Source organism: Lytechinus variegatus, chromosome 16 (assembly GCF_018143015.1).
Source record: "Lytechinus variegatus isolate NC3 chromosome 16, Lvar_3.0, whole genome shotgun sequence".
Classification (NCBI taxonomy): domain Eukaryota; kingdom Metazoa; phylum Echinodermata; class Echinoidea; order Temnopleuroida; family Toxopneustidae; genus Lytechinus; species Lytechinus variegatus.
The window spans coordinates 21,913,334-21,938,296 of record NC_054755.1 but is presented as its reverse complement, the minus strand read 5'-3'; the positions used below and the strand labels follow the sequence as shown (position 1 = coordinate 21,938,296).

The 24,963-nt window shown below is 36.8% G+C and overlaps 1 protein-coding gene across 1 annotated transcript; it reads left to right on the top strand.

Annotated features, from left to right (window-relative positions):
- The first annotated feature begins 2,055 nt into the window (after positions 1-2,055).
- Positions 2,056-24,095, top strand: LOC121429833 (UBX domain-containing protein 7-like). The gene is made up of 12 exons (XM_041627073.1): positions 2,056-2,170; positions 8,082-8,250; positions 8,798-8,862; positions 9,965-10,036; positions 10,904-11,013; positions 11,745-11,891; positions 13,030-13,120; positions 13,894-13,947; positions 15,143-15,255; positions 17,407-18,016; positions 20,217-20,296; positions 22,930-24,095. Exons 1-12 carry the CDS (start codon positions 2,116-2,118, stop codon positions 23,086-23,088), a joined length of 1,725 nt encoding a protein of 574 aa, XP_041483007.1. The 5' UTR covers positions 2,056-2,115; the 3' UTR covers positions 23,089-24,095.
- The last annotated feature ends 868 nt before the right edge of the window (positions 24,096-24,963 follow it).

Sequence of the window (24,963 nt, the reverse complement as noted above, 5' to 3'; positions counted from 1 at the left end):
TGCCTTATAATGAGATCACATATGCAACCAATTTGAAGTATCCATGGGTATAGTGATTATACCAATATTTACAACTTTTAAAAATTCATATAGCTTTTGTACTAATTTGTCGGATCAAACTTGCACCTATATCCACTTGTCTGATTTTTCTCTTTCCTCTAAAAACAGGTTTTTATTTGGGTTGGATTACCCCCTTTAAAAGAAAGAAAATGTGATGTAAGAACTAGATAGGGGTGATGGGAAAATCAAATATTATACTGTGTTTAAACAAACTGAACAACTATGAAAAGGGAGGCTCTCTCTTACTAATTCAGTTTGGTCTCCGTATCAATGTTTTGAGTTTTTTTTAAATAAAAGAAACTTGACACTTGTTGTGTGTTACACTCTTAATTTTAAGAATGGACTACAATATCATGGCTTTGAAAGTGATTTTAGTATGCTCTAAAATGCGATTTTCGCTTGTTATTTCTTAAAAATTAAAGTCCCAACCGTCAGTCGGACGGCGCGTAACTCCAACTCCACACCCTCCCCCGATCGCTCCCTATGATCACAAGAAATCGACACCTATGTTCTGTCTTGAAAGGTTGTAAGTCAAACTTGGAGGTTGTATCCCCTTATATTTTTCTCTATTTTATTATTCATTTATTTTTTTAATTTTTTTTTCGTTATAGGGCTGCAGGAGTGGGCGTTGTGTTTTAAACTGGAAAATGGGGATGGGATTGGTACATACAAATTTTGTGTCACTTTTTGTTTTGAGTGTTTTTTTGAGCTTTGATGTCTGTTTTTTGTTGTTGTTTAGAGCTTTATATATGTTTTTTCCTGTTTTTTTTTTTTTGTTTTGAAAGAAATAGACCACTCTTTTCCTTTTCTCAGTTTTGCCTCAACTAATAATTTGGTGCCTTTCAAGTCTATCCATCGGGAGACTGGTAAGTTTGGATATATAGTTAAGTTCTCTTCCACAAAATCTTTTTTTTTTGTTTCATATGGAAGTAAGTGTAAAAAAAATGTGTACCGTTTATGTTCAGTGATTTCACTCTAGAATCTGAATTTATTTATTTTTGTTAAAAAAAAGAGAGCCAATTAACAGGGCCTTTGTTATACAATGTATCATGTATAATCTAAGAAATGCATTGACTGATAGAATATTAGTAAAGCATGATTTTTATTTTATCCTTTATACTTGTAATAAATTGGATACAATGATATATGCATATTTTACACTCATGCAGCTGCTCATCCCTCCGAAAATTTTTTTTGATTAAATGTCCATTGTCTGTGAAATCAAAAGCTACATATTTATTGTTGAAACAAAAAATACATAAGGAATCGGTGAAACAAGCAAATACATAAGGAATCGGTGAAACCGATCGCGATCAAATACATCAGAAAATAGCACTTGCATTTTCATTTGGTCATACAAAGTACAAAAGGAATGATGATTTTCATATGTAAAAAAATGACAAAATTGAATACTGCTAAAGTTGAAAAAGAGCTTGTAATTTATATCAGAAAAACAACAAATACATGAGAAATTACAAAAAAAATAGGAAAATTATTTACGTGATGCTATTTTGATGCCAAAAAATATAAATTATTTATCATGATCACCGTCATTTGACAAAAAGGGGCGATTATTTTATGTAATTTGCATAATTAATCAAAATTAATCAGAAAAATTATTTTGCACATGTGTACAAAGTGACATGATTACACACTCAATTGAGCTTTCTTTCACCTTTCCATTGCACCTAAATTACTCCAAAGGGCTCAAAAACAAAGAAGATAGAGCTGAACATTGAAGACTTAAATGGTCACAAAATGGTCACAAAAATAGGTTTTGTATTCCATTGACTTAACATTAAGACAATGACCACAAATTTGAATGAATATGCGCGACTTAAACTGGAATAACTTCATAATTTCTTGATGAAAATTATGACAAAGGCCAATTAATTCTATCCAAGAAAAACGTTGATTTGAATACGGTAAGTAAGCGGATGCGGTGATAAGAATCCCGCGGATTTGGGATTTTTTTAGATTTGACGACACCGCAGTACCGACGACATAAAAAAAAGAGGCAAACAAAAATCTTGAAGTCAACTTGAAGGAGAAAGGATGTCGATGTCTACTGAATTAACACAGCTGGCAGAACAGTTTGCAACAGTGACCGGTAAGCTTTTACTCCATATAAGAAGAAGAATTAATACTAAGATAAATATGTACGACCGCCAGATGAGCGGCATTCCCTCCGCTCCGGCTTCTTGAGACCGAAGCTTCCATAGACCATAGCCATACTCATAGGCATGATAGTATAGGCCGACATGAACTGTTAGTTACACTCGTCGTAGTTGTTGCAGTGCAGCGCAGGCGCAGGTGATCCGGTGTGAAATGAAAGCATCGAATTTGAATGGCAGTGTATCCTATTGCCGGACACCTTTATTTCAGTGCTTTAAAAATGACAACTAGAATAAATACAATCATGAAAAATTATCACTTGCTATTCCAAATATTCTGTCTTTTCTGAAAATTATGAATATGATGAAATTATGTTTTCCAACCGTTTTCTTTGCACCGGCCACCGCTCTTGCCCCTTCGTGAAAATTATTTTTGTGCGTGACAAAATTACATCATAATTCCGGACGCGCGCTGGATGGGTAAAAATATTCTTGATTATAAAGATGTAAGAAAGAATTTGGTGTTATTTTTTTCATGATGTATCATCTCATGACAGTAGAGGCGCACGGCCAATGGTAAATAGCCAATTCGTCTACTGCCATCCCGTCCACTCACCACATGGTCTACATTCATTTCGTCTAATGCCATTTCGTCCATCAACATTTCGTCTACCACCCATTTCGTCCAATCACCATTTCGTCTAATAGCCATTTAGTCTAATAGTCAGTTAGTCTATAGCCAATTCGTCTACAACCATTTCGTCTACCAACCATTTCGTCTAAATCCATTTGGTCTAGGCCTAATGCCAAATCGTCCATTAACCAGTTCGTCCACCGTTCATTTGGTCCAATAGTCATGTCGGCTAATTTCAGTTGGTCCAATATCCACATCGTCTACTTATCAACTCGTCCAATTGCCATTTCGTCTAATAGTCATTTCGTCCATCAACCATTACATTAGGTCCAATAATCAGTTCGTCTACCAACCAAATCGTCTACTAACCATTTCGTCCAATTCCCAAATCGTCCAATAGCCATTTAGTCTAATAGCCATTCGGTCCAATAGCCATTTCGTCTAATACAAATAATTTGCGTTATCCGAGGAGGGGAGCGAAATGACTTTAATACCTTGAAATTATTGATGATATTAGTTTTAAAAAAACCCTAAAAACTATGATGATAACTACTATCGCAAGGGTCGATTCAGTGGGTACAGCAATTCAGGCACCCCCACCCCCCCCCTATAACGCATACACACATATATAAAAGAGGGGGAACTAAGATGGGGAAAATGGAAAAGGGTCCTTTTATTTTAATTTGTCGCTCAATTTTTATTTAAAAAAAGAAACAGTATACCATTCCGTTTTTCCTCGCCCGTATCATGTATGTATAACCTCGATAAGACACACATTGCTTCCCCCTTTGGGTGGAAAACACTTCCATAATGCAAAGTAATCAATGACGAACAACACTAGTCAACAGTGATAAAATAAATCAAGAAGTTGAAGAGAATTGGTAATTAATTAGGCCCACAATCGCGAATAGAGTCGACTCGGGTCGTAGAGGGCGCTAGTGCAGCATAGTAGACCAGTATGCGTATTAGACGAAATGAATATTAGACGAAATGGTGATTAGCCAAAATGGCAATTGGACATATTGGTTATTAGACCAAATGGCAATTAGACCAAATGATTGTTAGCCGAAATGAGTTTAGACCAAGTGATAGTAGACCAAATGCAGTTAGACCAAATGGAACATGGACGAAATGAAAGTAGACCAAGTGGTTATTAGACCATTTGCCTTTAGACCATTTGGCTATTAGACCAAATGGGAATAGACGTAATGATAGTGGACAAAGTGGCTATTGGACCAATTGGCAAAAAATACCATTAGACCAAATGGCTATTAGACCAAATGATAATAGACGAAATGGCTATTAGACGAAATGGCTATTAGACGAAATGGTGATTGGACGAAATGGTAATTGGACCATGTGGATAGTGGACCAACTGATGGTAGACGAAATGATATTAGACCATGTGGGTAGTGGACAAAATGGCAGTGGACGAAATGGCAATAAACCCGGCCAATATGGGAGACTCACTCCAATAGGGGAGACAATCTCCCACATTGGAGACTTACTTTGCAAAAGGACAAAAGAAACAACACCAACAAAAGCATGATTTTTTCTACCCAAAATTTTGTCTCACTGAGGTCACGTCAGAAGCCCATTTGTTTTGTGTGTGATTGACAACAAAAATCCTTATCAAAACAAAAGTAGACGGTGAATTTTCAAAGTAGACGTTGAAAAGGGGTAATTTGTCATGAGGAATCTGCTTATCACATTTTTATTTGCCGCCAAGGTAATCCTTTTACCGCAAATGTAAACAAAGGAAATTAGTCTCCAAAACTGGAGACTGTCTCTGAAATTGGATACCCAAATTCTTTACAAAAGTCTCTGATATTGGAGAAAATTTCCCACATTGGAGACAGTCTCCAATATTGGCCGTGCGCCTCTACTGCATGAGTATATTCTAGGTTTTTGTTTGTTTTCTTATAATTTTATATCGATTCTGAGCAGATCTTTGTTATAAATTTGTGTTTGCTAACTACATTGTAATTTATTTTTTTTTAATTGTGCATTCGATAGGGCACTTTCCAGTATTAATGCTTGTTCATATATCGTGACCCTCAGTCATCAAGTTCTATCGATGCGCTGTCGATCTCTCTCTTAACTCATCCCTCCACTTGTTTGGAGATTCCTGAGTTCCAGATGGAATGTAAATGTATGTAATCATTCATAGATCTGATGTTAGGAAATTTCAAGAGACTTAGAACGGGAGGTTAGAACGGGAGGTATGGATTTTTTGAAGGAAAAAGAGGGATATTAGGAGTAAGCTATTGTGGACTTCAGATGACAAGCAGGGATGGTAGGATAATAAGGTGGCACAGGTAAATTGGTGGGGGTCATCACTGTCATGAAGGTTGAGACAATATGGGTGGTCTACTAGGCATTCCTTAGCTTTGTTGACAAAATCCACACGTAGATGGTTGAGATTTGGGCAGGCTCCAACAAAATGCTTCATCCGCAGAGTTGCATAAGGGGCAGATACGAGAAGAGGATTTCTTCAAAGTGTATAGACGGCTTTGAGTTAGGTACGTACAGGACAGTAGTTGGGCTCTATTTATAATTGCGTGACGAATTGTAGGTGATATAGAGTTCTTAGGATATAGCAGGTTAGCAGAAGGTGGGACCTTGTCTATCCAGAGCATGAGTGAAGATTTACAACAGATTGCTTGAAAAGTGAGTTGTCTTACAACATGAAGATCTTTGTATTTATACATGCGTTGCAAGTTTTTGCAATCTTGTTCCTTGAATTGATCTGTGAAATTGAACTGGGGAAGTCTAACGGTACGAAATTGATTTCGTACTCAGTAATATGCGCGTCCGGAAATATGATAGTGTCCGGACTGTACATGTACGTGACTATACAGCGAAAGACCCTGCATAGAAGCATATATATATCATAACCTTGTTCATAGAATGAGTGGCATAGAAGTAGATCTACATACAGACAGTGTCTAACATTATTTATTGAGTATTAAAAGGGTGAGCAGAGGCATAGCTAGGCCTAGGGTAGGCAACGCCACCAGATTTGTGCTGTAGACATGTGTCCAAAAAGTATTGAATTGGCCTAAAATTTTCATGGGATTGGCCAAATTCTACTAATACCGTACATGCATTTCCAGGCACATTTTATGGAGTATTTTAAGCCTTATTTTCACTATTAAGGACATTTTTATGTAAGGTTTGACTTTGAGCAATGTCTTTGACGTTATTGCTAATAAAGAATATATTAAGGTAGATCACTGTTGTCCTACCTAGCCTGGCTTGATTCCCATTTTTGATTGGGGAAACATCAGGATGACCAGACCTCCCGTATTTCCTGGGATCGTCCCGTATTTTGCTCCTTTGTCCCAGCCCCCCGACAAATCCTTCCTGGGACGCCTATTTGTCCTGTATTTCAGAATATTGAATAAAATATTAATACACCTATAGAGAGGTGAATAATTTTCATGAAATAACAGATGATGAAGCAGAGACAACAATGAAATAGATTACTGTAAACTTTTGCAAGTTCTGTAGTGATTTTCTTGCTACCCAATATTGCAAACAAATTTATTTTCTTCGATAGAGACACACATGTAGGCATGTAGGATCGCGCAGATTTTTTAGATAAGAGCTCCAAATATCATTAAGATTTTTGTTAGATGACTGGATTTTTTTGTTTGCTTGCAGTTTAAACTTTTTTCTCTTTCTTTCATTTTTCTTTATTTTCTATCCTTTCTTCATTTCACTATACAGTGCGTCCTGGAAAAAAAGGAAACCAGGATTTCCAGGTCTTTTTCTTCAAAAGCAAATGAATTATGATATTTCATTATTACATAATCATAATATTTATATAATATTGGATGGCCTTGAGGTTAATACAAGGAAATATTTTGCAAAGCGAGTCCTATATTTCCTTGTATTGACCGAAAAATGGGACATCCAGTATTATGATTATTATTCATACAGAGAATTTTAGCAAATAATTTTTAACTTACCCTCCCGCCCTGAGACTCTGACTCTGCTGTATGATGGGGGGACCTAAAGCTACGCACTTTGTTTTCAAACAATAAAAACTGTCCCAATTTTAATATTTCAACAAATTATATTTCACTAATTTGTGGCAAACATTCTAAAGATCATTAACCAAGTAGAAAATATCACAAAACTCACTAATACGAAAATCCCGTCGTGTTTTTCGAAAACCTCTTAATTTCGCCGCCCGATGTAGAAGGGGTCCTAAAGCTACGCACTCGATTTATCATGCAAAAAAATAGTATTTCCTGTGCCTCAATTTCTAAAATATATTCAAATTATTATAGGATAAAATGAAATTAAAGCGAATATAACTCCAAACTTCCTAACAGTTGTTGGTTTTCTCTGCATTTAGAGATTTACTGCAGCCTCTGTAGAAAAAATTTAATAGGAATTGTTCATCACTCTGATCTGCAGTGCAGTCACAGTTCCACACACAGCTCAGTGCGCATTTGCCATTGAAAACTGCATGCGCGCGCGATGAGTGGTGCGTACACTTCGGGAATTCCCCTTCTAGTCGTCCAATATTTTCAATATTGTGTCACCTCGGAAAAAATATTAGGCGAGTTCAACAAACTTTTTAAGTGGGTCGAGTGCACCAACAAAATAACACTTGTATTTGGGCTCTAAAATTGTCTGTATGAATAATAATCCTCTTTAATTTGGTACCTAATATATATGACAAACAATTCACACATTAATGAGCAAGATGAGTTTGAAATATTAATGTCAAAACCAGATTGCGCAGAAAAAATTGTCAAGATTGGTTCGTGATACGATGACCGTGCTTATTTGATGATTGGCTCATTAGCATCTCTTTTGTATTCTTTGTTAAGATTCTTTCACTGATCCCTGAAATGAGAGTGGATTCAGATTCACACGTGAGTTTCTGCGCAAATCGTTTCTGATATGTCTCCAATATTAATTGTGTGTAATCTACCATGCATGAACTGTTTGTGAAACTGTTCATTTCATATCAGAGATGAAATTCCACTCTTGCCATGAGTATCAAATTAATAGTAAAAAACATATGATTGTGAAATCTGTTTCTCAAAACGGGTTTCCCTTTTTGGGGGACACGCTGTATAGGATGCATATCCTAAAGTATAAAGGTATTTAGTGTCACCAAGCACTATGAATTATTAATCAAATTTTTTAAGCCTAAAAAATATGATACTATTATTTCCAAACTTTGGATCAAGCACTTCATTATTCTTTTGCGCGTCCAATATTAATGGTATTTCCATTAAATTGTAAAACAGGCTCAACAACAGAAGTGGGTCTGCGTATGCTTGAAGTATGTAGTGGCGACCTAGAGAGGGCGATCTCCATGCACTTGGACAACGTGATTGATGTAGATGCTATCCAGGCTAAAAATGCCGTTGCTACTTCCTCCCAACGTTCGGCTGCTGGTCCATCAATACCCCCTGAGTAAGTGAGAAACAATTAGGAAAATAATTTTGTACCCCCTGAGTAGGTGATAAATTATAATAGTGATAATATAAAGTGATAAATGATGATAATAAACACCCCCCCAGAAAGTGATAAATGATGATGAAATATTTGCTGAATATTTAAACAAATAAATGTTTGTGAAAGTGATGGGCTTACAAGGCAAGCTGGGTGTTCTTTGTTAGTGTTAGTCTCATAGAAAGTACATTCATCATATATAACAATATTTTGTACATATATGCTTATGTCAAGAAATTATTTTCATCATGAACCATTGAATATGTACATTTACTGTACATGAGAAAAGATTAATTTCTTTTGGAGGTACAGTACTTTCTTGGTTTAAGCTCTAACTATAACTGTTTGTGATGCTGCCATCAGTGTTCTATCTTTTGTAGGGTCAAAGGTCATGTTGATTGGCAGGGTACACTCTGGAGGACGCATTTTTTGCCATATTTTCTCTGAAGATCTGTATGATGGTTTATAGTGGTAAAATATATTTTCTTTCATAAATTTTTCTTTCTAGTGATTCTGTTCGACCTCCAATACCAAGTAAAATGGATACATTGGTTGAGGATGTTCCCACATTTGGTAAGGATATGTCTACAAAGACTTGTTCTATTATAGTACTACATTTAGCTGGACTTTTAAACCATTTTTGCCTGAGGATACTAGTGCTTCTATTATTGCTGCAATTTTACCTGCGCTGCCTTGCTCAAGCATTCAAGGAATTTTTCCAACCTGATATCCATTCACCTTACCTGGGTTGAGTGCAGCACAATGTGGATAAATTTCTTGCTAAAGGAAAACATGCCAAGGCTGGGAATCAAGATCACGTTCCTCAGATTGAAAGACACGAATCATAACCACTGGACCATGACTCCCCCACAATGTGTACACTTTACCAAACCACATTTGATAATTGATTCATATGATATTTTGAGCAAGATATCTGAAAAAGCAAGTTGAATATAATAATGCATGCAAATGAGTTGTGTATACCGGTATTTCTTCACTAGGGTTGGGCTCTGTTCAAACAATTTCATGAAGCCATTAGGTTTTTAGAACCGATTCATGCACGGATGCACACAACAAGTATTATATCATTCAATTAGTTTTTAGTAGAGTGAGTTGCATAAAGTGTTTGATTAGTTCAGCGGCCTGTTTCATAAAGAGTTTTAAACATTGTAACTTTGTCATTTATGGCAACTACCATGGTAACAGGGTTCAGCAGCCACTCACAATCAAGGTTTCCATGTAACTTACGCTAAAGAACTTTATAATAGTAGTACGTCTTCATGAATCACACCCCTGATCTGGCAAGTACTGATTCATGCATTTTGCTAGTGAATAAAGAGTAAAGATTCCATTTATACCAAAGTAAGGAAAATTTCAAACTTCAATTGATAAATAATGTAGAATATGAAACTGTCCTCATGCTGGTATATCAACCATATCACAAATTCCATGTGCCCCTGGTATTTTTTTTAAAGACCAAATTGCAGTATTTCTAGAATTACTTTTGACTTCTATGTTTTAAAGTAGAGAAGTAATTTTCAATGTACATGTATTTCTCAATTTATTGAACTGGGAATAACAAAAATTTTCATTGCCAGGGTAAAAGTATTATGAAATATGAGTATTCGAATCACTTCAGAACAACTTTGATTGTAAATTTTATATTTTTTGTAAGGTCCGATTCCTAGACAAAGAAGAGCAAGGCAGTCAGTGTTTGATGGTTTACGTGATTTTCAAGCAGAAACAAGTAAGTTGATGAATTTTAAACATTTTATTCCATTATATTCATTTGAATTGAGGCAAAATGAATAATGAATTGATTGTTGCAGTTGACTAGGGGAGGTTTAACCTTTGAAACGGAAGAACCAGAATAACAGCTTCACCATGAATGTGCATATACCCCAAAAGACGGATTATCGGCTTTAAGTCATGTGATTCGAAAAGCAAGGGTGTTAGATATCAGGTGCTCTGTAAAAATTATGTCATTTTAGAGATATTCAGTATTAATTTTGTTGACGATTGGCTTTCATTTCTAAAGTTTTAGCATTAAAAATTACCAAAATATACTACACTACAAAAGGTGCTTCTGCGATAATACATGGCGACTCGTGTAAAGTCTAAAAATCTGAAATGAGCATGTTGTAACCCCAAATTCTTGGATGAAATTAAAATTCAGAGATGACAAGAAAATGTGCATCAAATTGGTTCTGCATCAGTTCTTAGATGAGGTGCCTGTTTTGTGATGGGCACTGAGTTGCGATTGGAAACTTGTTCCAATCGGATCTTAATGTAATCGCATCAGATTTTCTGCGCTGGGCTTGAGATACATGTTCTTACTTATAAGTATATTATCCTATAATGCATTATAATAGCTTCATATAAAACACAATTGAAATGAGACAAGATTTATTATGGTTGCATGGAAACACAATACACGGTATTCGTATTTGATGCATGTTTCATATTGTGACATGAAAGTTGTTTGAAAAAAAAGAAAGAACATAACAGCATTCTCTTGGGCCACACTGAGAGACATTGTGATATAATTTTTAAGTCAAATTGAATCAGAAAGAGATGCAATCATATTCATTTTTTGTTGTTTTTATTGTTCTAGGACTCCAGGAGGAGATGATACACAATCCAAAATCTTCATCAAAAAAGAGAACATTGGAAGATCTATTCAGACCACCATTAGACCTAATGCACAAGGGAACATTTGTGACGGTAAAAATTGTTCAATAAAAGTGGAAGATCACCCCAGCTAATACGTCCATTGCTTGATTAAAAAGCAGGAGAAATTCTGACAAATTTTGGTTAAGTGTTTGATGAAAATGAAATAGTGAGTGGGTGACGTCATTAGTTTGCTCATTTGTGTACCGACCAGGATGTGCATATAACTATATTGCAAAATAAAGCAAAACTTTGAAATGTCATAACTTTCTAATTTAGCATCCAATCTTGATGAAATTTTCAGTGTTATGCTTGTTGGATTTTTCCCTTTTTATCCGAATCAATTTTTTGTTGGAGTGGACTTGTCCTTTAAATGAGGTCTGTGGCCACTTTGAAATAGGAACACTGATAAATTCATGGTGTTGCGTACACATAGGTCAAGCGATCTCCCAGTGTTAGCATGAATAAGCAGGGTTCCCACGTCATGTAAAATCCTGGAAAAAATTGTGGTCATGGTCAAGGAATTTGGAAAATTTGTGAAAAGTCATGGAATGGCATTTAACTCTTGGTTGTGGCAGCTTTCCAGTTTGTTGTGTCTCGCAACTCTCATACTCTGCTATTGAAATTGGTGTTCATGATTTCCATTTTCCCCAGTTTTGTGACATCTCAAAAACTCCTGGGACGTTTTGGGAAGTCATGAAAAGCAGCAATTTAGTCATTGAAAAGTCATGGAAATTTCTGTGCACATCATACTCACTGATTGTTTTTCCTTTTTATATCGCCAGGCAAGAGAAGCAGGCCAGGTGCAGGGCAAGTGGCTGATGGTCAACGTTCAGAACGTCAGAGAATTCAGCTGCCAGCAGCTCAACAGAGACATCTGGAGCGATTCTACCGTGAAGAGTATTATCAGGGAGTCTTTCATCTTCTGGCAGGTAGGCCACTGAGTACACCAAAGCACAAAAACTATGGTGTTGATTGGTGCACATAAGAGGACCACAATAGTCATTTTTACTATGGTGTTACATTTGTGGTAATAGTTCAACACAGGTCTATGCAGACCTGCCAACCAGTACGTTTTAGGCGTATTTACCGGTAGTACGTTTTTTGCACCCAAAATACGGCAGTACGTTTTTGCTTTAAAAAATACATTAACAAAAATAATAAAAATATTTTTTTTTTTTACAAAATCGTAATTTATTGAGAAAAATCATCTCTTTATGTCTGTATTTCATAAAACGTACACAGATATGGTCATTAGATCAATGTAATTTAAGGTAACTTGGTTTTTTTTTCAATCATTTTGATAAAACCAGGGTGAGATATACACATGTTTCAATGTTTTTTTTTTTCATCTGCAAGAGCATTGCGCATTTTAGCTTGCATGCAACTTGAGCGCCGCGATGAGCAAGTGCGCCAAGCATTTTATTATGAAATACACTTTTTTGGGAACAAATACAGTTTTTTTATCACAGAATACAGTTTTTTATTCCCAGAGGTTGGCAGGTCTGCCTATGTTTCTCATTTTTATGTAGTTCCTTGGGTGTTACTTTATACTCTTTGGTGTTAAATGTTTAATCTCGATTGTGTAATTTTACCACCTCAGGGTGTGGTCCCATTGTGTCCTTTTAAATTTTCCCCATGTGTGCTGTAATATAAGTACTTGTACAGGTATGTGCATTTAAAAAGGTGCAATGCCCTGAAATATTGAAATTTAAGCCCACAGGAGCTGTTTATCTTCAAATTATGCATGAATGTACATTTACAATGTCTGTGAGAACTATGTTTGGGTCATAGTTAGAGCATTAGACTCATGACTGAATCCCCACTTAGCCATTATCTCCACTTTGACCAAGGCCAAAGAGTAATCTTTGTTTTCTATACCGTATATATTTCAGTCAATATGACTGATCAAATCAGATTTAAAATGTTTCCTAAGTATGTTATTGGTCATAACGTGGCATTGATTCAGTGAAAAGCTGCTTTGTTGAGTTCCTATGGAACTTGACCAGAAACAGAATACCTCTTTTTTTCTAATTTGACCCTCCATCTTCTTCTTGTCTTGGTATGTAGGTTTATCATGATAGCGAAGAAGGGCAGCAGTACATGCGGTTTTATAAAGTCACAGAATTTCCGTATGTGTCTATACTGGACCCAAGAACAGGTTCGTTGTCTGTTGTGTAATTTCAAGTCCGGTGTTGTGGTGTAGTATATATTGTGTTAACATAATGTGATTTTATTGCTTCCAATAATGATGATGGTGAAGGTGATGGTGATGATGGTGATAATGGTGATGAAGATGGCAATGATGATGAGAATGATGGTGATGATGATGACGAGAATGATGGTGATGATTGATGATGATGATTGATGAAGATAATGATAATGGTGATGATGATTATGACGAGAATGATGGTGATAATGATTATGACAGGGTTCCCAGCCAATCAGGGAAAAATGCCTCAAACGAGTGAAAATCAGAGAATTTTGATCAGCCCATAAGTCGAAAGCATGGTAGTCAGTCAGAATCTGATATAATTTGTTGCATATCAAATCAACATCCATTGAATGTCTGGTTATGGTGGTACTAATAAGTTTTACATTATTGTTTTTATACCGAAAATTCATGTACATGTAACTCACCGCAATAACTCGGCAATGGGTTTAAATAATTATCAGGGAATCTTTAAACTTAATCAGGGAAAATCAGGGAATTTGTTTTTTTTGAAAAGCTTGAAAGCCAGTATGATGATGATGATGACGAAGATGACAACAACGACGATGATGATGATTGATGATGACGACAATAGAATCTAATGATGGTGATGACGATAATGATGCTTATATCTATTTTCCTATTCAATTAATGGACCTATGTAGGCTACATGCGCTCTACTGTTTTTTAATAGTAAATCATGTTTTATTATCTTTCTCCAGGAGAGCAGATGGCAACCTGGCACAGAATAGATAGCGAAGCTTTCTGTGATGTTGGTAAGTCCTACTCAAAGGTGATTTAATGTTTACTCCGATGATGGTTAGTTTCCTTCGAAACACATTGCTGCAGGGGCAACAAAACCTAAGTAAATGTTCAATAGAATGAAAAACAAATTGATGACATAACAGGTAAGTATCCCTCATGATACAAGTATAAGCACATATTGTCCTCCAATAGGAAATTAATTTTACGCAGGTTCAAAATATACAGTATATACAACACATTCATGTTGAAGTCGGTCAAACGAGCAATGTGAACATTTACAGACAGGTGATATATTATAATGCGTAAAGAAGACAAAGTAAGCGAATTTGAATTGGAAAATTATCATACTTTAGAATGCCATTTCTTTATTCTTATTATCATCGTTATGATTATCGGCATTATTAGGAAGATGAGGGTGGAATCAACTTCAAATTTGGTCCAGGTGTGCACTAGAGAGCGATGATGATATGATTGGATTTTGGGGTCATGAGGCCAAAAGTCACAGAGGTTTTTTTTTGTATTCTGGAAAATATCTTGTTCTTGTGAACTGAAATAAGCATTTGAGGGATCAACTTCAATTCTATTTTAATTTGTATGCATATTGATGCGAAGATGCTCTGATCAAAGGGGGTGTTCCACAAAGATTTAAGATTGACTTAGAGTCACACTTGAATGCCCAGTTGGTCGCCTTATGAAAGGCATGACCACATTGGTCAGATCATGCCAAGAAAACGCGCAATACTGTGTATTAATCAGTAAGATTGCGTGTTGCATGTCATATATGCGTCTGCATTTAAGTGCGATTCTATTCTTCCTCAAATCTGTGTGAAACACCCCCCAGAATTTGGGATCACTTGCTTAAAGTTTATGTGAGTCATTCCTTGTTATCACAATGCCAGTATCTCACAGATCGACTGGGTAACCAAGAATTTACCATGGACTTTGCTTCTTGCTGAGGAGTGATGATCTCATTAGATTATAACGTTTTAGAAAAGTCTTGGGTGGAATGTATTCAAACTTGATTGCTAGTTATACTACATGTACTTAGGCCTCCACATCCTACCGGTTTACCCTTTCAACACCTGGGTAGAGAGTGGCAATATACAATGATAAGATTGTAGTACTACATGTATTTGTTTACAGTAAGTACATGGACTCGATTGAGAAATGTACATTCTGAGAATGGTCTCTCTTTTGCTTTCTCAGTGATGCAGTTCTTATGCGACCACAAAATGGACATTCCAGACATCGTTCCTCTATCTCCGCCGGCCGATAGCCCGTCATCGTCCGTACCACCTGCCAAAAAAGTTAGAACATCCGTAAGTGATTGGATTTAGTGATAACTATGATATGCAACATTCATATAGCACTGAATGCAAATGTTTTTTGTGCTGCATTACTCCAGCTTTTATAGCATGGCTGCTAATAGATCTTGATAATCTAGTTTTTGTCTCACCTGCATAGCAGAGTGAGACTATAGGCGCCGCTTTTCCGACAGTGGCGGCGTCAACATCAAATCTTAACCTGAGGTTAAGTTTTTGAAATGACATCATAACTTAGAAAGTATATGGACCTAGTTCATGAAACTTGGCCATAAGGTTAATCAAGTATTACTGAACATCCTTTCTGAGTTTCATGTCACATGACCAAGGTCAAAGGTCATTTAGGGTCAATGAACTTAGACCATGTTGGGGAATCAACATCAAAATCTTAACCTGAGATTAAGTTTTTGAATGTCATCATAACTTAGGAAATGTATGGACCTAGGTCCATAACTTAAATGTATGGACCTAGGTCATTAAACTTGGACATAAGGTTAATCAAGTATCACCAAACATCCTGCATGAGTTTCACGTCACATGACCAAGGTCAAAGGTCATTTGGGGTCAATGAACTTTGGCCGATTTGGGGGTATCTATTGAATTACAATCAAAACTTTAAAAGTTTTTGGATCTGATTCATGAAACTTGGACATAATAGTAATCAAGTATCACTGAACATCCTGTGCAAGTTTCAGGTCACATGATCAAGGTCAAAGGTCATTTAGGGTTAATAAACTTTGGTCGAATTGGGGGTATTTGTTGAATTACCATCATGCCAATAGATCTTAATAATCTAGTTTTTGTCTCACCTGCATAGCAGAGTGAGACTATAGGAGCCGCTTTTCCAACAGTGGCGGCGTCAACATCAAATCTTAACCTGAGGTTAAGTTTTTGAAATGACATCATAACTTAGAAAGTATATGGACCTAGTTCATGAAACTTGGCCATAAGGTTAATCAAGTATTACTGAACATCCTATCTGAGTTTCATGTCACATGACCAAGGTCAAAGGTCATTTAGGGTCAATGAACTTAGACTATGTTGGGGGAATCAACATCAAAATCTTAACCTGAGATTAAGTTTTTGAATGTCATCATAACTTAGGAAATGTATGGACCTAGGTCCATAACTTAGGAAATGTATGGACCTAGGTCATTAAACTTGGACATAAGGTTAATCAAGTATCACCAAACATCCTGCATGAGTTTCACGTCACATGACCAAGGTCAAAGGTCATTTAGGGTCAATGAACTTTGGCCGATTTGGGGGTATCTGTTGAATTACAATCAAAACTTTAAAAGTATGTTGGTCTAGTTCATAAAACTTGGACATAAGAGTAATCAAGTATCACTGAACATCCTTTGCACATTTTAGGTCACATGACCAAGGTCAAAGGTTAATGAACTTTGGCCATAATGGGGGTATCTGTTGAATTACCATCATAACTTTGCAAGTTTATTGATCTGACTTTTGAAACTTGGACATAAGAGTAATCAAGTATCACTGAATATCCTGTGCAAGTTTCAGGTCACATGATCAAGGTCAAAGGTCATGTGAGGTCAATGAATTTTGGCCACATTGGGGGTATTTGTTGAATTACCATCCTATCTCTGTAAGTGTATTGGTCTAGTTCATAAAACTTGGAAATAAGAGTAACCAAGTATCACTAAACATCTTGTGCGAGTTATAGTAGTTTTCAAAGTCAGCACTGCTGCTATGTTGAATCGCGTGATGCAGGCGAGACAGCCAGAGGCATTCCACTTGTTGTACTCTTAGTTCATCCTTTTTTAATCTGAATCAAGATAACTCTGCTTCGCTGACTGGCCTAATTTTCCTGAAGCCACACGCTCAGCGCGCTGAACGCGTATTAGTGCTCGCGCTGTCATGATCTGTGACATCAATGATGGAATAGTGCACTATTCCATCTTTGACGTCACGGAATAGCAAATTTTCTTCAGTGGGCGTTTCATTTTCAACATCATCGCAAAATAGCGAGAATATGTTTGGTCACATGATGCTTTTTAAACTAATCAGTATACATAATTCATGTAGGATATAATGTTATTTATATTAGAAAACTGAAGTGTGTGCTTTTGTAATATGGACTCCAATTCTGTTCTTTCTTTCTTTGATTACCGTTGGTATTAGAGCATTATAGATGCAAGTGAAGAAAGCCAGATAGAAGCTGCTATTGCCGCATCCCTGGCAGAAGCAGAAGCAGCTCAAACCAAATCTCCAAATCAACCCAAAGCAAAGTCCAGCATCATTGACATTGAATCCGACTCCAACGACGAGGATGATGACGATGCTGTGGAGACGATAGAGAGCGATTTTGCCTTCAGCGACTCGGAACCCTCAAGCGATGCAGTTTATCAGACGACCAGTAAGACTAAACCAGCACACAGTAATAATAAGAGGACAAGTGTAATCGTTAATGCCTCCCCCAAAGAAGACGTGGTTCACGAGGTGGATGATGATGAGAAGGAATCCACCGTGAAATACCAGAGAACAGAATCAAAGGAAGCTAAATCGAATGGACAGGTTGCACGCAAGGGAAAGAAGGTATCGACGTGCAAAGGAAAGGCAAGAACTGAAAATGTGGATAGCGAAGGGAAGGGATCGGACAGTAAGGAAGCGGAGGTCGACGGTGTCGATGGGGAGAAGCAGAACGACGATGGGGGTAGATTATCAGGAGCTGATGAGGGGGCTGATGATGAGGAAGCAAGGGAGGACGAGAACGAATCGGCTGTAATCTCAGGTATGTACAGGATTGAAATTGGGTAATGATCAAGACCCTGTGAAACGAAACAATTTTATTGATTACACTTTTTGATTTGTCCAATCGATTTGTGTAATATGATGTACAGCCAGTCGTTCAAAGAGTTACGATTGATCCAATCAATCATAACTTTATGGAAATCCATTAGTGCCATAATTTTTTCTACAGGAAATTTGCAAAATGTCCATTTGAGAACATGCTAAATTGTCAAGAAATCAATGAATTTTTGGATATACATTCATATGTAGAAATTTTTTTAACGAACATGCATTATATGTTGAAATTGCTGGCTTTCCATATTTGCGATTGATCGGATCAATCACAACTCTTTGTAAGACGGGCCCCTGTCTTACCCTGCACTCAGTGCAATTTCATTGTACCTTTTTTTCATGTTGGGATTCAACAGTATTTAATTGTAAATAGCACAATCCTGTCTATGGGATTTTTAAAATAATTTTGATATTAATAGGCATTTACATAACGCCATCTATCTAGAAATAAACTACATGTATTCAGGCGCATTGTTTGTTAGTATTATTACCCCAACTTTAGCTCAAGCTGCCTTTCAGCACATTCAAGGAATTAATCCTGCCAGGTACCCATTCACCTCAACTGGGTTGAGTGCAGCACAATATGGATAAATTTTTTGCTGAAGGGAATTACGCGTGGCTGGGATTCGAACCCACGACCCTCTGTTGCAAAGTCAGAAGACTAATCCACTGGGCCACGACACTCCACTCCATTAAAGTAGTATTAATTTCCTTGTGAAGGTTACAAAGTACCCTTTCAAATGGACCCCATTGCTCATCATGTATAATAGTGAAAATTATAGACACAAAACAAGACGATGGTGTTGATTTTCAAGCTGCATTTTGTGGTTTCTTTATATGCAAAGAAGATTGGTTATATTGTCATGTCAGCGCAAGAACAACCTTTTTACCACACTTGCTTGAATTGAATGCTAGCAAAAATGCCCTTATAGCAGCATGCATAATTGGATTGACTACATGCTTTTCTGCGCTGTTGCTGTGTGCAAAAATGTTTTGCTAATGGTGTTCTTGCACCAACCCTATGATTACGTAAATGCTTATTCCTTGTGACATCACGAGTTCTCTTGAATCGCATTGCGCTATGCAAAAGGTTGCAACATGAAAATCAAAGGGTTTTATGCAGGTCTTGTAGTGGGTAGCACGATTTGTCAGTACGATTCCTTAAGTGGTCTGGATTTTCTTTATCATGATATACCTGTAGTTAATCTTGTAAAATGTAGGTGATTTTTTCCCTCTTCACACAATTTTAGCGAGAAAATGTCTAAAACGGATAAGAACAAGATTTCATGGGGTTGAATTGATGCGACGTCACACTGCGATTCTCTGTGATGTATTCACTATACCATAGTACCCAATGCAGAGATCCAAACTATTCCTTTTTGGGGGCATATTTGTTCCTTTATTCTCATACCTGTTCTTTCTGTTCCTGCCCCACTGCTGGCTTTTGCATGTCCAACACTGCAACAGACTTTTTTTTTTGGGGGGGGGGGGGGGCGGAAGATTGGTGTATTGAGCCATCTTCAAACCCACAGGAGTTTGTGAAGTTGTGGTGGTCTGCGCAAGTGAAGGACGAACAGCATCACATTCACAAATAAGTCAATATGTATTTTGTGTGGTTCGTTTTACATTTTTGAACATTTTTGATCGTGTCGAATGTGTCAGCCATGTATAATCCACAGTCTGCTTTCCATAAAACGAAGCTGCAGTGCATAGTATGCTTGGTTCAGGGTCTTCATGATCATTTAACGTGGCCAGACGCATAGATCACCCAGACACCACTATCATCTGACAGCTACAGACTTGCAATTTTTACAGTGTGAGAAATCTAAAAAAAATCCTTTGTTTGGTTTTAAAAAAAGTTTTTGTTCTAACCCTAATACTCTCAGGGTATTTGGATTCTTGCCTTGCCGTAACATAATGTTGCATAATTTGGTGACCCCGTACCGAGGCGTCAATTGATCTCAACAGTTGCGCGAGACCTCAAATGAAAAAGTTAGCGAGTGGTGTGGTCCAAAAATTTTGTGCAGCAGATTTATCACAAAAAAACTGAGAGTATTAGGGTTCAGAATACTTTTGTTATTGAAAAAATTTGACATCTGGAACATAATGCATTCTGGGTTTTTTTACAGGTCCAACTACTGAAATCCTGTTGAGATTTCCAGATGGAAGAAGAAAACAGGTGTGTTTATCAGCTTCAGCGTCGCTCAAGGTGAGTATATAAAACTTCTGCACAATAATAATGACAGTCCCAAATCAACTCTGCTCAAGGCCCTGTTCAAGAAATTATGAAGGAAATTCAAAATTGAACAGAAATGTTTGAGGTTTTTTTTTTTTAAGTTTCAGAAGTCAAACATACTTTAATGTCTTCTGGAAGGCTTTTCCCCAGGTTTTAGCTACTTTGTGGGTAGCGAGAAAGCTTGAAAAGGAGGAATGTAAGGATCTGGAAAGGGTGTAGCTTTTGAATAAGGAAAATATGTACTTTGGAGAACTACGCACTCAGTAGATAGTTACTTAATACTAATAATAATAATAGGCATTTGTATAGCGCCATCTATCTAGAAATATTCTATTCCGAGGCGCGTTATTATTACCCCGACTTTAGCTCGAGCTGCCTTTCAGCGCTCGTGCATTCAAGGAATTAATCCTGCCGGGTACCCATTCACCTCACCTTGGTCGAGTGTAGCACAATGTGGATAAGTTTCTTGCTGAAGGAAATTACGCCATGGCTGGGATTCAAACCCACGACCCTCTGTTTCAAAGTCAGAAGACTTATCCACTGGGCCACAACGCTCCACTGACATTGACGAGTGGATACCATGCGTGACCAAAAAAGGGTGTTTTTTTCAAGATAGGGCACGTTACGTACGTAACGTAATATGGGTGTCAAAAACACTAAAATAATGAAAAAAGTGTATCTATTTTGCTAGTAAAGCTACCTGTTGAGGGTCAAATTTGTGAGGGTATATAAAAATGTTTTTTAGAGGATGTACTTTTAGCCCAAACAGTCAACACTACGTATTTAAAGTACGATTTGCGCAAGGTGTGGGAAGTGGGGCCGTACTAAACCCAATGATGTCGGTAAGACCGACGTCCGTGACATAATTATTAAAATACTTGTACTTGTTTAGGGGTTCAATTCGGGGAATACTTGCCAAGAGTATCATTTTGTTTCCAATACTTGTTAAGGGTAGGGTTTCACACGCCATTACTTGTTAAGGGGTGCATTTTCAGAATATGGAAAATACATGTTTAGGGTGCCATGGTCGCGCATGGTATCCACTCGTCAATGGAAGTGCCCCCTTCCCCCGGTTGAAAAATATATATATATTTATGTAATTAATGTGAGTTTGTGTAGGAATGTTGATTTTTTGTTGAAATCCATTTTCCCCACGTAATTATTAGATTGAAAAATAAAACGGTAAGTGTACGTCTGGTTAATGGCTGGATAATAGAACTGGATAAAAGCGGTCTGACTGTACACAAGGCTCCACATTAACTTTTTTTGGTGGTGGCCCGTTCGGGCCACCAAAACCTTCAAATAATTTTTTTTGGTGGCCCATTAGTAAAGTTTGGTGGCCCGAAAAATATAAAGAAAAACATTAATTAAAAATGAATAAAACAAACTGAAATATTCTGCAGTCACTACCACGTACCACTATTCTTTGTACATCTTGTATGTAAATTGTGCTTGCTGTTATTTTGTGGTAATATATAAATTGTTCTATCATTGTGAATATGAAATGATTGAAAGAAAATAAAAGAATTGAAATAAAAGAAATAAAAGAAAAAAAATTGAGAAAAAAAGAAAATGTAAGAAAAATGAATAAGACAAAATTATCAGAAAAAATGGGGAAAATTATTATTATTCAGTAGAAACATGTTCTTTAATCAGGCATATTCAATGGGAAGGGGTATAAATGGTTTAATCACTGTAAAAAAAATGACAAAAAAAAATAAGAAAACGGCAAGTTATCTGGAAAAAACAGTGAGAAAATTCCTTCCCTATTTTTGACAAAATGATGGAAAAAATTCACATTTCATATCAATAAAATGCCTTCCCAAGTATTTACTTCCTTAAGAGTGGTTTAAGAAGTCATTTATAAACAAGAAAGAAAGAAGCTGTCTATTCAAGACAGCTTCGAAAATAAACCAAATATCAACATACATACAAATGCACATGTGGGACTGTGATGTACTCACCTATAGATGTGTTTTATGTGTATTAATGCATTTGGAAATCGGTCTTTTTGAGTCAAAATAGAGGTCATAATTCCTCCTTTTAATGCTTGCGAATTATCAGGTTTCAGTAATATGGACTGTAGAAGGGCATGTCATTGGTGTAAAATGTGACTTTGACGTAGATTTTCAAAGTTCTGGGGAAGATTTCTTAGCAGTAACATTTCGCATCGCAGCTCCCTGAGTCTGAATAGTCTGCTAGCGCACAGCCAGCTGCAGTGGTTTCACGCATGCAAAGCTCAGCTCAGCCAGACAGCCGGCTGAATAATAGTTACTGTATGCTAGCGGTAGGCCTACATACTGTCATGACTGTGCAATCTTTGTGTGTGTGTATTTGTGTGTAGATTGACAAAAAAGGCGCATGACGAATTGACTTGCAATTTGAACTGTAGAAAGTTGATAAATGTATGCAAAATCGGGAGAAAAATTGGGCTACTTTGAAAATTATTGGTTGCCCGATTCGGGCCACCAAAACTTAACATTTTTTCAATAATGGTTGCCCGAGATGAATTTTTGGTGGCCCTGGGCCACCGGGCCACCGCTAATGTCGAGCCTTGCTGTACATAAACATTGTAAATGTACATATTTCTTTATTGTGTGTTTCAGTCCTTGGTTAAATGTGTCGCAAAGGAAGGGTTTAAAGAGGAGAAGTACGAACTCGTCACAAACTACCCTCGTCGTCGTATCTCGGCCTTAGACTTGACAACCAGCCTCTCAGATGCAGGACTCTGTCCCCAAGAAAGCATCTTTGTCCAGGAACGGTAGCAGACTTTATGCCTTTCAGAAGATTGGAAAGTATGGCATCATGAGCTCTTGGGATAAGACTAACTAGTTTGAAGGCTTGGCTTTAACTGGGCGTTGTGGCATGCACCTGTAATCCAAGCTACGTGGGGATGTTACAAATTGATGCAGAGGTTCAAGGTTCGAACCCTGGTCACGTATTTCGGATTTTGACGTTAAAGGTCGGTCCCAGATGTAAATAATCATACCTGATTGATACACATCTGACAAAACTGAAATACACCCCTTGGCATAAACCTAATATGTATAAGCTTCTATTTTATTTTGAAGTTCACCCTCACAAAGAATTTATTATAAAAATAGCAGAAAAATGATTACAAAATATATTGGTGAATGTTGAGGATTGAAAAAATTATTTGAAGTTTAATTTGTTATTTGTGACGCCATATAGAAGCAGCTTTCCATATGTCCTGAATTTGAAAACTCAATGAAATTTTATTTTCTCCACAAATTGTTAATGGTTTTTTTTATTGTACCTTCAGCATACATGTATCAACTGATCATTTCACACCTGTTCCTGACAGACAAAAATATTTTAGTCATCATGAATCATGAAAAAATTTAACTTCATGCATTCGTATAACATTACATAACATGGGGCAGCTGGTCGTTTATGACTTCACAAATCAAAAACTTAAGATTCTAATTAGTCTCTTAATCTTCGATGGATTTTCCTCAAACCTTCAACAATACTTTTTTATTATTTTTCTGTTGTTTTTGCAACAAACTTTTTGTCAGGGTAAACTTCCCCTGTAAGTTCTTGTAATATTCTCCTGAATGGTTCAAGTTTTCAATGTCCTCATTACATGAAGCGTGGTGATACATGCACATCGAAAGAGGACTGAAGCCGGCATCGGAGGCAGCTCGGCTTCTGCGTAACACCTTGTTTTTTTGAAAGCCAGACTGACGCCGGCTCAGACTGAGTCCACCTCTAGATGTGGTTGGAAAGCGCCTTCATGCTGAATTAAGAACAACAAAAATGTTCATATGAAAAGTCAGGTGACTACTGTCACATGAATAATCAACGTGAAGTCGACTTAAGTGTAGACACAATAATGCGACTTCAAATTTAAGGCATGAAGGTTGCTTCAAAACGGGTGTCGGAGGTGGTTTCAAACAACATGCATGTGTATCAGGGGCTTGTAATAGTCACACTTCACTTTTTTGTGAAACATCCCCCCCCTTCTCAAATGTAAGCCTCTTGTTAGTAGAAAGCTTGGTCAAGTCCACCATATTTCTTGTCCTGCAATTATGTTGATGTTTAATATTTAATTTTTACAATGAATACTATCATGATTCTAATTTATTGCCTATCAAAAGATATACAAAATGGTTACCAAGATATCTACTTGGTATTGGTGCTTATCATTTTTGTACATAAATTCAGAAAATTATGTGCATCTTTCCATGCAGGTCAAAGAATGATTTCGCTGAATCTGTCTTTTTTTCATGATTTTGTTTCCATAATGTTAGTCAAACTTAAGATTTATCCTTTACTACAGTACCAAAGCACTGTAATATAAACAGCTATAATATAACAATCTGTTGCATATCATTGTACATGATGGGACAGAGACAGTTACAATCAAATTAATATTGATTACATATTCAATCTTACAGTATCCGAGTGCTGTGTAATGCACTGTGAACATGAGATACAAGTGAAATTTATATGCCCATATTATTGGCTTCGCTCTTTTCAGTGTTTTATTCATAACAGCTATTTCAACTGTCAAGCAATTCAGGAATTAAGGGTAAATTTCTTAATGAAGGAAAACATGCCATGGCCGAGAATCGAACCCACGTCCCTCGGATTGAAAGACGAGAGCCGTAACCAGG

What these genes read in the sequence shown, in the direction of transcription:
- LOC121429833 (XM_041627073.1), top strand. Translation starts at nt 2,116, where the DNA reads ATGTCGATGTCTACTGAATTAACACAGCTGGCAGAACAGTTTGCAACA. An exon ending in ACAAGGGAACATTTGTGACG is followed by an intron (nt 11,014 to 11,744) that starts GTAAAAATTGTT and finishes TTATATCGCCAG; the next exon opens with GCAAGAGAAGCAGGCCAGGT. An exon ending in CCAAAAAAGTTAGAACATCC is followed by an intron (nt 15,256 to 17,406) that starts GTAAGTGATTGG and finishes CGTTGGTATTAG; the next exon opens with AGCATTATAGATGCAAGTGA.